Raw genomic sequence first — 17,788 nt, forward strand, 5'->3', positions numbered from 1 at the left:
TCAATATGTTTTCTGTTTTCTGTTGAAGGTACTCAATATGTTTTCTGTTGAAGGTACTCAATATGTTTTCTGTTAAACGTATTCAATATGTTTTCTGTTGAACGTACTCAATATGTTTTCTTTTTCTGTTGTAGGTACTCAATGTTTTCTGTTTTCTGTTGTAGGTCTCAATCTGTTTTCTGTTTTCTGTTGAACGTACTCAATATGTTTTCTGTTTTCTGTTGAAGGTACTCAATATGTTTTCTGTTGAAGGTACTCATTACGTTTTCTGTTGAAGGTACTCAATATGTTTTCTGTTGAAGGTACTCATTATGTTTTCTGTTAAACGTATTCAATATGTTTTCTGTTGAAGGTACTCATTATGTTTTCTGTTGAAGGTACTCAATATGTTTTCTGTTGAAGGTACTCAATATGTTTTCTGTTGAACGTACTCAATATGTTTTCTGTTTTCTGTTGTAGGTACTCAATATGTTTTCTGTTTTCTGTTGAAGGTACTCAATATGTTTTCTGTTTTCTGTTGTAGGTACTCAATATGTTTTTTTTTTCTGTTGAAGGTACTCATTACGTTTTCTGTTGAAGGTACTCATTATGTTTTCTGTTGAAGGTACTCAATATGTTTTCTGTTTTCTGTTGTAGGTACTCAATATGTTTTCTGTTTTCTGTTAAAGGTACTCAATATGTTTTCTGTTGAAGGTACTCATTATGTTTTCTGTTAAACGTATTCAATATGTTTTCTGTTGAAGGTACTCATTATGTTTTCTGTTGTAGGTACTCAATGTTTTCTGTTTTCTGTTGTAGGTCTCAATCTGTTTTCTGTTTTCTGTTGAACGTACTCAATATGTTTTCTGTTTTCTGTTGAAGGTACTCAATATGTTTTCTTTTGAAGGTACTCATTACGTTTTCTGTTGAAGGTACTCAATATGTTTTCTGTTGAAGGTACTCATTATGTTTTCTGTTGAAGGTACTCATTATGTTTTCTGTTAAACGTATTCAATATGTTTTCTGTTGAACGTACTCAATATGTTTTCTGTTTTCTGTTGTAGGTACTCAATATGTTTTCTGTTTTCTGTTGAAGGTACTCAATATGTTTTCTGTTGAAGGTACTCATTACGTTTTCTGTTGAAGGTACTCAATATGTTTTCTGTCGAAGGTACTCATTATGTTTTCTGTTAAACGTATTCAATATGTTTTCTGTTGAACGTACTCAATATGTTTTCTGTTTTCTGTTGTATGTACAGTGTACTCAATCTGTTTTCTTTTTCTGTTGTAGGTACTCAATGTTTTCTGTTTTCTGTTGTAGGTCTCAATCTGTTTTCTGTTTTCTGTTGAACGTACTCAATATGTTTTCTGTTTTCTGTTGAAGGTACTCAATATGTTTTCTGTTGAAGGTACTCATTATGTTTTCTGTTAAACGTATTCAATATGTTTTCTGTTGAACGTACTCAATATGTTTTCTGTTTTCTGTTGTAGGTGCAGTGTACTCAATCTGTTTTCTTTTTCTGTTGTAGGTACTCAATGTTTTCTGTTTTCTGTTGTAGGTCTCAATCTGTTTTCTGTTTTCTGTTGAACGTACTCAATATGTTTTCTGTTTTCTGTTGAAGGTACTCAATATGTTTTCTGTTGAAGGTACTCATTATGTTTTCTGTTGAAGGTACTCAATATGTTTTCTGTTTTCTGTTGTAGGTCTCAATATGTTTTCTGTTTTCTGTTGAACGTACTCAATATGTTTTCTGTTTTCTGTTGAAGGTACTCAATATCTTTTCTGTTGAAGGTACTCAATATGTTTTCTGTTTTCTTTTGTAGGTACTCAATGTTTTCTGTTTTCTGTTGTAGGGCTCAATATGTTTTCTGTTTTCTGTTGAAGGTACTCAATATGTTTTCTGTTGAAGGTACTCATTATGTTTTCTGTTGAAGGTACTCAATATGTTTTCTGTTTTCTGTTGTAGGTCTCAATCTGTTTTCTGTTTTCTGTTGAAGGTACTCAATATGTTTTCTGTTTTCTGTTGAAGGTACTCAATATGTTTCCTGTTGAAGGTACTCATTATGTTTTCTGTTGAAGGTACTCAATATGTTTTCTGTTGAAGGTACTCATTATGTTTTCTGTTAAACGTATTCAATATGTTTTCTGTTGAACGCACTCAATATGTTTTCTGTTTTCTGTTGAAGGTACTCAATATGTTTTCTGTTGAAGGTACTCAATATGTTTTCTGTTAAACGTATTCAATATGTTTTCTGTTGAACGTACTCAATATGTTTTCTTTTTCTGTTGTAGGTACTCAATGTTTTCTGTTTTCTGTTGTAGGTCTCAATCTGTTTTCTGTTTTCTGTTGAACGTACTCAATATGTTTTCTGTTTTCTGTTGAAGGTACTCAATATGTTTTCTGTTGAAGGTACTCATTACGTTTTCTGTTGAAGGTACTCAATATGTTTTCTGTTGAAGGTACTCATTATGTTTTCTGTTAAACGTATTCAATATGTTTTCTGTTGAAGGTACTCATTATGTTTTCTGTTGAAGGTACTCAATATGTTTTCTGTTGAAGGTACTCAATATGTTTTCTGTTGAACGTACTCAATATGTTTTCTGTTTTCTGTTGTAGGTACTCAATATGTTTTCTGTTTTCTGTTGAAGGTACTCAATATGTTTTCTGTTTTCTGTTGTAGGTACTCAATATGTTTTTTTTTTCTGTTGAAGGTACTCATTACGTTTTCTGTTGAAGGTACTCATTATGTTTTCTGTTGAAGGTACTCAATATGTTTTCTGTTTTCTGTTGTAGGTACTCAATATGTTTTCTGTTTTCTGTTAAAGGTACTCAATATGTTTTCTGTTGAAGGTACTCATTATGTTTTCTGTTAAACGTATTCAATATGTTTTCTGTTGAAGGTACTCATTATGTTTTCTGTTGTAGGTACTCAATGTTTTCTGTTTTCTGTTGTAGGTCTCAATCTGTTTTCTGTTTTCTGTTGAACGTACTCAATATGTTTTCTGTTTTCTGTTGAAGGTACTCAATATGTTTTCTTTTGAAGGTACTCATTACGTTTTCTGTTGAAGGTACTCAATATGTTTTCTGTTGAAGGTACTCATTATGTTTTCTGTTGAAGGTACTCATTATGTTTTCTGTTAAACGTATTCAATATGTTTTCTGTTGAACGTACTCAATATGTTTTCTGTTTTCTGTTGTAGGTACTCAATATGTTTTCTGTTTTCTGTTGAAGGTACTCAATATGTTTTCTGTTGAAGGTACTCATTACGTTTTCTGTTGAAGGTACTCAATATGTTTTCTGTCGAAGGTACTCATTATGTTTTCTGTTAAACGTATTCAATATGTTTTCTGTTGAACGTACTCAATATGTTTTCTGTTTTCTGTTGTATGTACAGTGTACTCAATCTGTTTTCTTTTTCTGTTGTAGGTACTCAATGTTTTCTGTTTTCTGTTGTAGGTCTCAATCTGTTTTCTGTTTTCTGTTGAACGTACTCAATATGTTTTCTGTTTTCTGTTGAAGGTACTCAATATGTTTTCTGTTGAAGGTACTCATTATGTTTTCTGTTAAACGTATTCAATATGTTTTCTGTTGAACGTACTCAATATGTTTTCTGTTTTCTGTTGTAGGTGCAGTGTACTCAATCTGTTTTCTTTTTCTGTTGTAGGTACTCAATGTTTTCTGTTTTCTGTTGTAGGTCTCAATCTGTTTTCTGTTTTCTGTTGAACGTACTCAATATGTTTTCTGTTTTCTGTTGAAGGTACTCAATATGTTTTCTGTTGAAGGTACTCATAATGTTTTCTGTTGAAGGTACTCAATATGTTTTCTGTTTTCTGTTGTAGGTCTCAATATGTTTTCTGTTTTCTGTTGAACGTACTCAATATGTTTTCTGTTTTCTGTTGAAGGTACTCAATATCTTTTCTGTTGAAGGTACTCAATATGTTTTCTGTTTTCTTTTGTAGGTACTCAATGTTTTCTGTTTTCTGTTGTAGGGCTCAATATGTTTTCTGTTTTCTGTTGAAGGTACTCAATATGTTTTCTGTTGAAGGTACTCATTATGTTTTCTGTTGAAGGTACTCAATATGTTTTCTGTTTTCTGTTGTAGGTCTCAATCTGTTTTCTGTTTTCTGTTGAAGGTACTCAATATGTTTTCTGTTTTCTGTTGAAGGTACTCAATATGTTTCCTGTTGAAGGTACTCATTATGTTTTCTGTTGAAGGTACTCAATATGTTTTCTGTTGAAGGTACTCATTATGTTTTCTGTTAAACGTATTCAATATGTTTTCTGTTGAACGCACTCAATATGTTTTCTGTTTTCTGTTGAAGGTACTCAATATGTTTTCGGTTGAAGGTACTCATTATGTTTTCTGTTGAAGGTACTCAATATGTTTTCTGTTGAAGGTACTCATTATGTTTTCTGTTAAACGTATTCAATATGTTTTCTGTTGAACGCACTCAATATGTTTTCTGTTTTCTGTTGTAGGTACTCAATATGTTTTCTGTTTTCTGTTGAAGGTACTCATTATGTTTTCTGTTGACTGTTGAAGGTACTCAATATGTTTTCTGTTGAAGGTACTCATTATGTTTTCTGTTGAAGGTACTCAATTTTTTTTCTGTTGAAGGTACTCATTATGTTTTCTGTTAAACGTATTCAATATGTTTTCTGTTGAACGTACTCAATATGTTTTCTGTTTTCTGTTGTAGGTACTCAATCTGTTTTCTGTTTTCTGTTGAACGTACTCAATATGTTTTCTGTTGAAGGTACTCAATATGTTTTCTGTTGAAGGTACTCATTACGTTTTCTGTTGAAGGTACTCAATATGTTTTCTGTTGAAGGTACTCATTATGTTTTCTGTTAAACGTATTCAATATGTTTTCTGTTGAAGGTACTCATTATGTTTTCTGTTGAAGGTACTCAATATGTTTTCTGTTGAAGGTACTCAATATGTTTTCTGTTGAACGTACTCAATATGTTTTCTGTTTTCTGTTGTAGGTACTCAATATGTTTTCTGTTTTCTGTTGAAGGTACTCAATATGTTTTCTGTTTTCTGTTGTAGGTACTCAATATGTTTTTTTTTTCTGTTGAAGGTACTCATTACGTTTTCTGTTGAAGGTACTCATTATGTTTTCTGTTGAAGGTACTCAATATGTTTTCTGTTTTCTGTTGTAGGTACTCAATATGTTTTCTGTTTTCTGTTAAAGGTACTCAATATGTTTTCTGTTGAAGGTACTCATTATGTTTTCTGTTAAACGTATTCAATATGTTTTCTGTTGAAGGTACTCATTATGTTTTCTGTTGTAGGTACTCAATGTTTTCTGTTTTCTGTTGTAGGTCTCAATCTGTTTTCTGTTTTCTGTTGAACGTACTCAATATGTTTTCTGTTTTCTGTTGAACGTACTCAATATGTTTTCTTTTGAAGGTACTCATTACGTTTTCTGTTGAAGGTACTCAATATGTTTTCTGTTGAAGGTACTCATTATGTTTTCTGTTGAAGGTACTCATTATGTTTTCTGTTAAACGTATTCAATATGTTTTCTGTTGAACGTACTCAATATGTTTTCTGTTTTCTGTTGTAGGTACTCAATATGTTTTCTGTTTTCTGTTGAAGGTACTCAATATGTTTTCTGTTGAAGGTACTCATTACGTTTTCTGTTGAAGGTACTCAATATGTTTTCTGTCGAAGGTACTCATTATGTTTTCTGTTAAACGTATTCAATATGTTTTCTGTTGAACGTACTCAATATGTTTTCTGTTTTCTGTTGTATGTACAGTGTACTCAATCTGTTTTCTTTTTCTGTTGTAGGTACTCAATGTTTTCTGTTTTCTGTTGTAGGTCTCAATCTGTTTTCTGTTTTCTGTTGAACGTACTCAATATGTTTTCTGTTTTCTGTTGAAGGTACTCAATATGTTTTCTGTTGAAGGTACTCATTATGTTTTCTGTTAAACGTATTCAATATGTTTTCTGTTGAACGTACTCAATATGTTTTCTGTTTTCTGTTGTAGGTGCAGTGTACTCAATCTGTTTTCTTTTTCTGTTGTAGGTACTCAATGTTTTCTGTTTTCTGTTGTAGGTCTCAATCTGTTTTCTGTTTTCTGTTGAACGTACTCAATATGTTTTCTGTTTTCTGTTGTAGGTACTCAATCTGTTTTCTGTTTTCTGTTGAACGTACTCAATATGTTTTCTGTTGAAGGTACTCAATATGTTTTCTGTTGAAGGTACTCATTACGTTTTCTGTTGAAGGTACTCAATATGTTTTCTGTTGAAGGTACTCATTATGTTTTCTGTTAAACGTATTCAATATGTTTTCTGTTGAAGGTACTCATTATGTTTTCTGTTGAAGGTACTCAATATGTTTTCTGTTGAAGGTACTCAATATGTTTTCTGTTGAACGTACTCAATATGTTTTCTGTTTTCTGTTGTAGGTACTCAATATGTTTTCTGTTTTCTGTTGAAGGTACTCAATATGTTTTCTGTTTTCTGTTGTAGGTACTCAATATGTTTTTTTTTTCTGTTGAAGGTACTCATTACGTTTTCTGTTGAAGGTACTCATTATGTTTTCTGTTGAAGGTACTCAATATGTTTTCTGTTTTCTGTTGTAGGTACTCAATATGTTTTCTGTTTTCTGTTAAAGGTACTCAATATGTTTTCTGTTGAAGGTACTCATTATGTTTTCTGTTAAACGTATTCAATATGTTTTCTGTTGAAGGTACTCATTATGTTTTCTGTTGTAGGTACTCAATGTTTTCTGTTTTCTGTTGTAGGTCTCAATCTGTTTTCTGTTTTCTGTTGAACGTACTCAATATGTTTTCTGTTTTCTGTTGAACGTACTCAATATGTTTTCTTTTGAAGGTACTCATTACGTTTTCTGTTGAAGGTACTCAATATGTTTTCTGTTGAAGGTACTCATTATGTTTTCTGTTGAAGGTACTCATTATGTTTTCTGTTAAACGTATTCAATATGTTTTCTGTTGAACGTACTCAATATGTTTTCTGTTTTCTGTTGTAGGTACTCAATATGTTTTCTGTTTTCTGTTGAAGGTACTCAATATGTTTTCTGTTGAAGGTACTCATTACGTTTTCTGTTGAAGGTACTCAATATGTTTTCTGTCGAAGGTACTCATTATGTTTTCTGTTAAACGTATTCAATATGTTTTCTGTTGAACGTACTCAATATGTTTTCTGTTTTCTGTTGTATGTACAGTGTACTCAATCTGTTTTCTTTTTCTGTTGTAGGTACTCAATGTTTTCTGTTTTCTGTTGTAGGTCTCAATCTGTTTTCTGTTTTCTGTTGAACGTACTCAATATGTTTTCTGTTTTCTGTTGAAGGTACTCAATATGTTTTCTGTTGAAGGTACTCATTATGTTTTCTGTTAAACGTATTCAATATGTTTTCTGTTGAACGTACTCAATATGTTTTCTGTTTTCTGTTGTAGGTGCAGTGTACTCAATCTGTTTTCTTTTTCTGTTGTAGGTACTCAATGTTTTCTGTTTTCTGTTGTAGGTCTCAATCTGTTTTCTGTTTTCTGTTGAACGTACTCAATATGTTTTCTGTTTTCTGTTGAAGGTACTCAATATGTTTTCTGTTGAAGGTACTCATTATGTTTTCTGTTGAAGGTACTCAATATGTTTTCTGTTTTCTGTTGTAGGTCTCAATATGTTTTCTGTTTTCTGTTGAACGTACTCAATATGTTTTCTGTTTTCTGTTGAAGGTACTCAATATCTTTTCTGTTGAAGGTACTCAATATGTTTTCTGTTTTCTTTTGTAGGTACTCAATGTTTTCTGTTTTCTGTTGTAGGGCTCAATATGTTTTCTGTTTTCTGTTGAAGGTACTCAATATGTTTTCTGTTCAAGGTACTCATTATGTTTTCTGTTGAAGGTACTCAATATGTTTTCTGTTTTCTGTTGTAGGTCTCAATCTGTTTTCTGTTTTCTGTTGAAGGTACTCAATATGTTTTCTGTTTTCTGTTGAAGGTACTCAATATGTTTCCTGTTGAAGGTACTCATTATGTTTTCTGTTGAAGGTACTCAATATGTTTTCTGTTGAAGGTACTCATTATGTTTTCTGTTAAACGTATTCAATATGTTTTCTGTTGAACGCACTCAATATGTTTTCTGTTTTCTGTTGAAGGTACTCAATATGTTTTCGGTTGAAGGTACTCATTATGTTTTCTGTTGAAGGTACTCAATATGTTTTCTGTTGAAGGTACTCATTATGTTTTCTGTTAAACGTATTCAATATGTTTTCTGTTGAACGCACTCAATATGTTTTCTGTTTTCTGTTGTAGGTACTCAATATGTTTTCTGTTTTCTGTTGAAGGTACTCATTATGTTTTCTGTTGACTGTTGAAGGTACTCAATATGTTTTCTGTTGAAGGTACTCATTATGTTTTCTGTTGAAGGTACTCAATTTTTTTTCTGTTGAAGGTACTCATTATGTTTTCTGTTAAACGTATTCAATATGTTTTCTGTTGAACGTACTCAATATGTTTTCTGTTTTCTGTTGTAGGTACTCAATCTGTTTTCTGTTTTCTGTTGAACGTACTCAATATGTTTTCTGTTTAAGGTACTCATTATGTTTTCTGTTGAAGGTACTCAATATGTTTTCTGTTTTCTGTTGTAGGTCTCAATCTGTTTTCTGTTTTCTGTTGAACGTACTCAATACGTTTTCTGTTTTCTGTTGAAGGTACTCAATATGTTTTCTGTTGAAGGTACTCAATATGTTTTCTGTTTTCTGTTGTAGGTACTCAATGTTTTCTGTTTTCTGTTGTAGGTCTCAATCTGTTTTCTGTTTTCTGTTGAACGTACTCAATATGTTTTCTGTTTTCTGTTGAAGGTACTCAATATGTTTTCGGTTGAAGGTACTCAATATGTTTTCTGTTTTCTGTTGTAGGTACTCAATGTTTTCTGTTTTCTGTTGTAGGTCTCAATCTGTTTTCTGTTTTCTGTTGAACGTACTCAATATGTTTTCTGTTTTCTGTTGAAGGTACTCAATATGTTTTCTGTTGAAGGTACTCATTATGTTTTCTGTTGAAGGTACTCAATATGTTTTCTGTTTTCTGTTGTAGGTCTCAATCTGTTTTCTGTTTTCTGTTGAACGTACTCAATATGTTTTCTGTTTTCTGTTGAAGGTACTCAATATGTTTTCTGTTGAAGGTACTCAATATGTTTTCTGTTTTCTGTTGTAGGTACTCAATGTTTTCTGTTTTCTGTTGTAGGTCTCAATCTGTTTTCTGTTTTCTGTTGAACGTACTCAATATGTTTTCTGTTTTCTGTTGAAGGTACTCAATATGTTTTCTGTTGAATGTACTCATTATGTTTTCTGTTGAAGGTACTCAATATGTTTTCTGTTGAAGGTACTCATTATGTTTTCTGTTAAACGTATTCAATATGTTTTCTGTTGAACGTACTCAATATGTTTTCTGTTTTCTGTTGTAGGTACTCAATCTGTTTTCTGTTTTCTGTTGAACGTACTCAATATGTTTTCTGTTTTCTGTTGAAGGTACTCAATATGTTTTCTGTTGAAGGTACTCATTATGTTTTCTGTTGAAGGTACTCAATATGTTTTCTGTTTTCTGTTGTAGGTCTCAATCTGTTTTCTGTTTTCTGTTGAACGTACTCAATATGTTTTCTGTTTTCTGTTGAAGGTACTCAATATGTTTTCTGTTGAAGGTACTCAATATGTTTTCTGTTTTCTGTTGTAGGTACTCAATGTTTTCTGTTTTCTGTTGTAGGTCTCAATCTGTTTTCTGTTTTCTGTTGAACGTACTCAATATGTTTTCTGTTTTCTGTTGAAGGTACTCAATATGTTTTCTGTTGAAGGTACTCATTACCTTTTCTGTTGAAGGTACTCAATATGTTTTCTGTTGAAGGTACTCATTATGTTTTCTGTTGAAGGTACTCATTATGTTTTCTGTTAAACGTATTCAATATGTTTTCTGTTGAACGTACTCAATATGTTTTCTGTTTTCTGTTGTAGGTACTCAATATGTTTTCTGTTGAAGGTACTCATTACGTTTTCTGTTGAAGGTACTCAATATGTTTTCTGTTGAAGGTACTCATTTAGTTTTCTGTTAAACGTATTCAATATGTTTTCTGTTGAACGTACTCAATATGTTTTCTGTTTTCTGTTGTAGGTACAGTGTACTCAATATGTTTTCTTTTTCTGTTGTAGGTACTCAATGTTTTCTGTTTTCTGTTGTATGTCTCAATCTGTTTTCTGTTTTCTGTTGAACGTACTCAATATGTTTTCTGTTTTCTGTTGAAGGTACTCAATATGTTTTCTGTTGAAGGTACTCATTACGTTTTCTGTTGAAGGTACTCAATATGTTTTCTGTTGAAGGTACTCATTATGTTTTCTGTTAAACGTATTCAATATGTTTTCTGTTGAAGGTACTCATTATGTTTTCTGTTGAAGGTACTCAATATGTTTTCCGTTGAAGGTACTCATTATGTTTTCTGTTAACGTATTCAATATGTTTTCTGTTGAACGTACTCAATATGTTTTCTGTTTTCTGTTGTAGGTACTCAATATGTTTTCTGTTTTCTGTTGAAGGTACTCAATATGTTTTAAGTTTTCTGTTGTAGGTACTCAATATGTTTTTTTTTTCTGTTGAAGGTACTCATTACGTTTTCTGTTGAAGGTACTCATTATGTTTTCTGTTGAAGGTACTCAATATGTTTTCTGTTTTCTGTTGTAGGTCTCAATCTGTTTTCTGTTTTCTGTTGAACGTACTCAATATGTTTTCTGTTTTCTGTTGAAGGTACTCAATATGTTTTCTGTTGAAGGTACTCATTATGTTTTCTGTTGAAGGTACTCAATATGTTTTCTGTTTTCTGTTGTAGGTCTCAATCTGTTTTCTGTTTTCTGTTGAACGTACTCAATATGTTTTCTGTTTTCTGTTGAAGGTACTCAATATGTTTTCTGTTGAAGGTACTCATTACGTTTTCTGTTGAAGGTACTCAATATGTTTTCTGTTGAAGGTACTCATTATGTTTTCTGTTGAAGGTACTCATTATGTTTTCTGTTAAACGTATTCAATATGTTTTCTGTTGAACGTACTCAATATGTTTTCTGTTTTCTGTTGTAGGTACTCAATATGTTTTCTGTTTTCTGTTGAAGGTACTCAATATGTTTTCTGTTGAAGGTACTCATTACGTTTTCTGTTGAAGGTACTCAATATGTTTTCTGTCGAAGGTACTCATTATGTTTTCAATTAAACGTATTCAATATGTTTTCTGTTGAACGTACTCAATATGTTTTCTGTTGTAGGTACTCAATGTGTTTTCTGTTGAAGGTACTCAATGTGTTTTCTGTTGTAGGTACTCAATGTGTTTTCTGTTGTAGGTACTCAATGTGTTTTCTGTTGAAGGTACTCAATGTGTTTTCTGTTGTAGGTACTCAATGTGTTTTCTGTTGAAGGTACTCAATGTGTTTTCTGTTGTAGGTACTCAATGTGTTTTCTGTTGAAGGTACTCAATATGTTTTATGTTTTTAAGGATAGCAAAAATCTACTCTGACTCTAAGCAGCTGGAACGTCAATGCAAAACGTGGGGATTTTCCTTGAAACTGAAGCTGCTACTACAAAGGGGGCCCCTCTAGAAATAAATATATAAATAACTCACCTGTTTGGATGATTTTTTTCCTTCGGGGCGTAGAAGCGTCGAACTTGAGCCGGAGACGAATTTCAATTTGTAGGAGACCGGATCCACTTTGGCTTCGACGTTGCCAAGGACGATGACACCGTCCATAATTGACGTCACTTCTGGTGTCATGTATTCCTCCTCCTCTTCTGACTTCCGTGGTCGAATCCATCGAATTTCACTTGATCGGACATTTCTTCAAGGGAAAATAAAAATAAAATCGGAAATTTTTATTGAATTTGTATTATTACCTCAATAGAACAATGGGTCTTCGTTGCATTTCTCGTTTGGCCTGTTCGGACAGCTCCACTTGATTCGCGGCGAAATGTTTTTCGACGTAATTTGCCCACCTCTTCATAAACCCAATAAATAATTTTTTAATATTGATTAATTATTTTAACCTTTATTTCAGCGGAATTTGCCGACGCTCTATCGTCGTGCAAACCCTCAATTAATTCAATTTCCAATTTCCCGTTACGTTTGTGCTATAAAAAGACCCTTCATTCTACATCCGGGACCCCAACTTATTCCCCTTCCTACAATGATCATCTTGAAGCAATTCTCCTCGGCCAATAGCTGCTCGGCTCTTCGCTGATACGTCGCCTCCGCCGCGGGGAGGTTCCCGGATGCAGCCATGGCAACGGACTCCTCTACCAAGACATCGTAGACTTTGGTACAGACGTCATCTGTAACCAAAGTATGTAGCTACATGTAAGGGGAGAGACTAAGGGAGAGACGAAAGTGAAATATTTCTAAGTCAAACCTGTCTGACAAGATTCGGTATGAGTTTATCCATTGTAAACGTAATGTAAGCGTGAACGCCAAACATTTCGCGCCACGTGTCCTCAAACAGAGCGGGGTCCATATTCCCTAATAATTAAAATGAATAAATAATATATACTTTCCCAGTGTGTGTGTGTCTTTTATAGGGAATAAAAAAGGGTCCACGTGACTAGGAAAACGACGTTTCTATGTGCAGCAAGAACGTCAAGCGCTCGAACGATTAAAAATCAAAGGCTTGGAACTGGTGAGCTGCACCAGTGATCACGTGATCAAATAAATAAATGCAATACTAAAAAACGGCCTTCTATCTTCCCATCTTACCGTCAAGAAGATTCTTAACCATGTCCAAGAACGCGGGGTAATATTCCTCTACGTCAATTTCGGCTGAAAAAGCGAGAACACGTGCGTGAGCACGTGGACTGAAATAATTATATATCTAATACTTACTGAGTGCTCTGAGTCGAAGTGCTACAGCTGTAGACTCCTTCTCAGCTAGCCTATAGGGAGCCTCGGTCTTGGTGACGGTCACAGCTTGACGATAGATTCGAAAAAGACGATCAAAAAGCATCTAAAAAATTAATAAATATCAATTCGTTGATTAATTATTGATTTCTTTACCTGATGAAGTCTCAGGAAAACGTAGAATGTATTATTCCTGAATATCAATGAGTACGTTCCCGGACCAGGTTCGAATTGCTGTTGCCTGGTTTCCGTTTCCATGGCATCGTCATCCGCATCTTCATCGTCGCTCAAATGTCCTCTAAAAATTCCAAAAAAATTGAATTGATATAAAGAATGCGTTGGCATGGTTACCGTTGAGCAGCAAAAAGATCAGGAATGAAGTGATACATGAATTCTTTCATTTTCCGCTTGTCGTCGCTATGGATACCAGTATCTTGCGCTTCTCAGCAAATTTTCCACTGTTGTGCAACGTTTTCAGCTATGCACAGCATTAATTAATACGCACAGCAGAACACGTGACACTTTCTCCTACCAGTACATCCCCATGTGAATATTGGCAAATGAATCCATGAGTCCGTCTTTGAGCAGAGAGTATTGAACATGGTGACGTCACCAAACTTGACGGCAGTTCGCATGTGCCGGCAGTGAGACAACTACAAAAAAAAACCAGACTAAATTTTAAGAATAGAACAGTTGCACCTATATTTTCCTCTCACCTGACTCATGCTCTCCTGCCCGCCAGCGACGACAATGTGAGCGTCGCCCGCCTTGATGACCTGCATGGCGAGCACGACTGAACGCAGTCCCCCGAGCCGCAGAGCATGTTGACGAGAGTCGACCGAACGCTGTAGGTAGGGAATTCCTGTCGCGCCGGATTTTGTCCGGCACCTAGAAAAGACGGGTCCACGCCCACACGTCACACCACTATGACCTCTCGCGAATTTAGGCAATGAAATTGTTGCGGATTTATTAATACCGTTGATGAATGTGCGTGCCTTTTGGGCTGTTTATGATCAATTTTCGTGTGGAAAATTGATTTTCTTTTCGAGTTTGGCGTTGCGATCTCTGCTTTGCCTACCTGCTGTTAAAACTTGCCCCCACGAAAACGTCGGAGACGCTCTCCGGTTGCGACGTCGGCTCGTTTGAGCCTCTATGGTTTGAGCGCCTCCTTTATGGCGATTCCGCCGAGACGATGCGCCGGCAACGAACTCAACGTGCCGTTGATGTTTCCGACTGGAGTTTGTAGCCGCTCTCACGATGTAAACGTTGTCGGTCATGCAGCACGGACTTGAGCAGGTAAATACACCTGCGTCTCTGTACGCGTCACTGCGCGAAAGTGCGACTTTTCACCACAAGCGGTTTGTAGCTTACGTTTGAAGAACGACACTGTCTCTTCGGTTCGATGGTAAAGTGGAGTCGATCTCTTCGTTAGACGCTTTTTTACCGACTGCGATAAAGCGAGCGAAAAAGACGTTGAGGGATCTTCGATATGAAAACGACGTGTTAGCTAAATATGTCTGCATCTCCAAACGTTATCATCACCTGACCAGAATAGTCTCACCCGTTAGACGATTGGCCCAGTTACAAATGAAGAAATGCAGTGCTTTGAAAATGAAAAGCACTCATTAATTGTAAAATATTTGACCTGTTCTGAGAACTGTCATCTACATTGGGGAGCAGCCGGAAGGAGCGCGCGCGTGATTTCGGTAGGTCTAAGTATAGCGACGCTAAAAATAGGATTCGCAACTATAAACCCCATGCCACGTCACCCCACTACTATACAACGCAATAAGGTATTAAATACTCAACTGGAACTAAGTGACTCCAAAATTTCAATGACATCTGTGACTGATTGGCGATTCGAGTCCAGTTCGCTTTTCTGAGAAGAAGCGCCACGTGGAAGAATATTTTAGGTGCTCAAAGTTGGCTAACCTGAAGCTTCATATACGCAAAAATTATTTTCGCTGAATTGACGAGCTTCTTTGCCATATCGTCCACCAAATACGACTCCAATTCAAGCTTATTTTCCTACGCGAGTCGAAATAGAAACGAAGGCAAACGACTCGACGAAGTACGCACCATATTATATTTCGTAAGACAGCCGAGTAGTAGAGCAATATAAGAAGCAAGAGATCCATATCGACTGAACTTGTCCAGTTTCAACTCCATCTCTATTCAAAAAAAAAACGAACATAGCTAAAGTGACTCCTCGGTTTGACGTGCCTCTGAGGCCAAACGGTGCCGCCATGGACGGCTGAGAGCTCGCGCTACCGTCGTCGCTGCTTTGCGATTGAACGACGCCGGAGTCGTCGTCCGTTTGACCCCTCATTCCATATCCTGCTCCCACTGTCGAGAAGAAGCTCGAACAGAAGTCGTTGTTCGTCTTGAACAAGTCGATTAGACCCGGAATCGTGCGAACGTCGTCGCGCGTGTCGTCGTCGTCGTCTTTCGGCGACTCGCGAACGGTTATGTTGCTCATTGTCACTCGACTGACGGCGCTGACAGCAGCAACGTTGAGAAGAAAGCCGACGCTCTACGAAAACGCAGTAATTCATAGGAGAAGACGCTTCTTCGACACGTCGGGACTGACTACTAAATCTATTTCCAGCTTTGCGTTCGATTCGAACCGTCGTCGAGGCTTATTGAAGAGAAAGGAGAGGACCAGTGTGAGGAGCTCTAGTTCCTCACTCACGCACATAGCAGCTGCACCTAAAAACGAAAAAGAATTACTACTTTTTATAGACTATTAAATTTATTACCGTTGTTGCAACTGACGTCGGCAAGAAAACATAGAGTATTGTATAAGCACTTGACGTAGCTCGAGCTACATAATCGCATTTAGTTAATAGTATATAAACCGTTGCTTGATACCTACTTTCCGCAATTTTCCTCGCTGCTGCGAAAGACTGAACTCAATAAGGACAGTACCCTTTTGTATACGTCTAAGCATTAGCATGCCTATTTGTTTAAGCTCTTCTTACCTCGTTATCTTTTCCACGATGCCTCTGAAAACACTTCGGATGTAGGGCAGACATTCGCCGTGTTGAATAAAAGAACGCAGGAACTTGAGAAAGCGGCAGTACAAGATGCAGGAGTGAGGTAATTCGGTCACGTCAGAGTCTGCCTTGACGGAAAGGATTTCACGTCCAAGTGTATCGGCTTTGGAAGACAATCAATAAACATAACGAAGTTTTCAATAGACTGCCTGCCTTGGCTAACTAGACGCTGAACTCCACCAAATTCGTGAATTTTAGCCAAATATTTACTGCCGCTTCTACTTTCTGCAAATGCCACTAAAGTTTCCGATGCCAAACTATTGGCCTAATGAAAAGAATGCGTACACACATCGCTCCTCCATTCTCTGTGTGTAATCTTACCGTTAGACAGCCCCCTGGGAGGTACTCCAACCCGTGAATAGACGATCTCTTTTCCAAAACATTTCTAAAGATAACGACAAGGTTGAATAATCAATTCTACTGTGTATGCTAAGAAATACCGTATTTTATTTGAAAGCTCGTTGAGAGTGATGCCGCCTTTACCCCCTCCATCTGCAGCTGATATTTCCGGATTGAGCAACCGGCAGAGGAGAGCTATAGCACGCAGACCCACTCAGCGAGCCTCCCAAATATCAAAACCTGGTATTACCAACGGTCTCTTCAGATACATCCAATCCCGCTCTGTCTTTTGATAAAACGAAAAACAGAGCACTCGTTACTAAAGCCAATTGCTTTGGGGGGGAAATGACCGTCAAAAAACGTAACTTTCAGTTTGGCAGGATAAATTCAATCTACTTACTGAGCTTGAGTCGGCATCTTGAAGAGCCGAAAAGAGGCTGTCCGTTAGATTAGCAGCTCGCAAGTGAACGCGAAACAGTCCACGTGAACACTCTTCCAGCATGCTGCAGGCACTATTAAAAAAGAAAAAAGAACGTCATCCAAAAAGTCCATAAGCCAAATGATGAGCGCACTTTGAGCATCTCACTCTCAAGGTGAACTTTGGATTCATTCCATGAAGCCAATATTCAAAATTGTCAGTAAGCTACAGAACAAATTAGAGGAGAAATCTAAAGGAGGGTTTCCTCTACAGGCAAGAACCCCATAACAGTACCATACCTTGCAACTACTGTACCGGTAGACAATAATTAAGTAACTAAAATTTACCGAATCTTCCACATCAATTCGTTTAGCCGGACTCCGTTCTTTCTCTTGAGCAACGACAGGCAAAACAGCAAGACTCTTCTATTGAGGCAAATGCGCTAGTAGCTTCGTTCACACAATTTAGTCTTACTGGACTGCTGTTGGTACGTGCTTTCGAACTCATCTGACTTGCCGCTTCATTCACTCTCGTCGCCAAAGGCAACGAATACGCCCTTGAAGCGACAGAAGAAGACGACGGCGACGACGGCGAAGAAGAAGACGAGTTTCCCTTAGCGAAAACGGTGATTCGCTTAGTCGAACGACGCAGGGGCGGCGGCGAAAACGAAAAATCGTCATCGGAGACGTCGTAAGGACTTTTCTTTCCTTTCGACGACGACGACGGTGATTCGATTACGTCGTGTCCGCTTCCATCGTCGTCGTCGTTTCGTCGAAACTCGTCGCGATGCTCGAGCAGCGTCGAATCGAAGGTGGCGACCGCTTGGCGACACGTCGACCACGTCGTCGTCGCTTCGTTGGCTCGTCGCAACGACTTGAGCATCGATGGGCGCGCCGCGGCTCGCTGTTCGGACGACGATGACGTTCGAGACGACGACGGTGGCGCTTGGTCGACTTTCGCTTTCCTTTTTGTCGCGAGGCCGACGATCGCTCTCGTCGGCAGATTTACATCGTCGTCGAACGAATTCGCGTTGCCTTCGTCTTCGTGCATGATCCGGGCCCGTGCACCTACAATTTTTTGACTCTTGGTGGTTGCCTTGGATCCACACG

General features: G+C 36.7%; 1 protein-coding gene across 1 annotated transcript; it reads right to left on the reverse strand.

Moving 5' to 3' along the window:
• Positions 1-13,264: 13,264 nt before the first annotated feature.
• On the reverse strand, positions 13,265-17,755 carry LOC136188280 (wings apart-like protein homolog). The gene is made up of 22 exons (XM_065976018.1): positions 17,154-17,755; positions 17,027-17,104; positions 16,834-16,904; positions 16,662-16,773; positions 16,512-16,593; positions 16,363-16,456; positions 16,244-16,307; positions 16,076-16,187; positions 15,848-16,025; positions 15,742-15,795; positions 15,626-15,690; positions 15,457-15,575; positions 15,090-15,399; positions 14,946-15,037; positions 14,799-14,894; positions 14,676-14,745; positions 14,428-14,469; positions 14,238-14,373; positions 13,945-14,192; positions 13,583-13,754; positions 13,399-13,519; positions 13,265-13,344 (listed from the first exon to the last, which is right to left on the reverse strand). The coding sequence occupies exons 1-20, from the start codon at positions 17,727-17,729 to the stop codon at positions 13,588-13,590; spliced, it is 2,766 nt and encodes a 921-aa protein (XP_065832090.1). The 5' UTR covers positions 17,730-17,755; the 3' UTR covers positions 13,265-13,344; positions 13,399-13,519; positions 13,583-13,587.
• Between the last annotated feature and the right edge of the window lie 33 nt (positions 17,756-17,788).

The sequence above is a fragment of the Oscarella lobularis genome, chromosome 6 (assembly GCF_947507565.1).
Source record: "Oscarella lobularis chromosome 6, ooOscLobu1.1, whole genome shotgun sequence".
Taxonomy (NCBI): Eukaryota; Metazoa; Porifera; class Homoscleromorpha; order Homosclerophorida; family Oscarellidae; genus Oscarella; species Oscarella lobularis.

Excerpts from the sequence above, each read along its gene's own strand:
- LOC136188280 (XM_065976018.1), bottom strand. The coding sequence starts at position 17,729 with ATGCACGAAGACGAAGGCAACGCGAATTCGTTCGACGACGATGTAAAT. Across the intron at positions 16,026-16,075 it reads TCAGCGTCTAGTTAGCCAAG|CCGATACACTTGGACGTGAA; the intron begins GCAGGCAGTCTA and ends TGTCTTCCAAAG. Across the intron at positions 13,755-13,944 it reads GGGGCAAGTTTTAACAGCAG|GTGCCGGACAAAATCCGGCG; the intron begins GTAGGCAAAGCA and ends CGTCTTTTCTAG.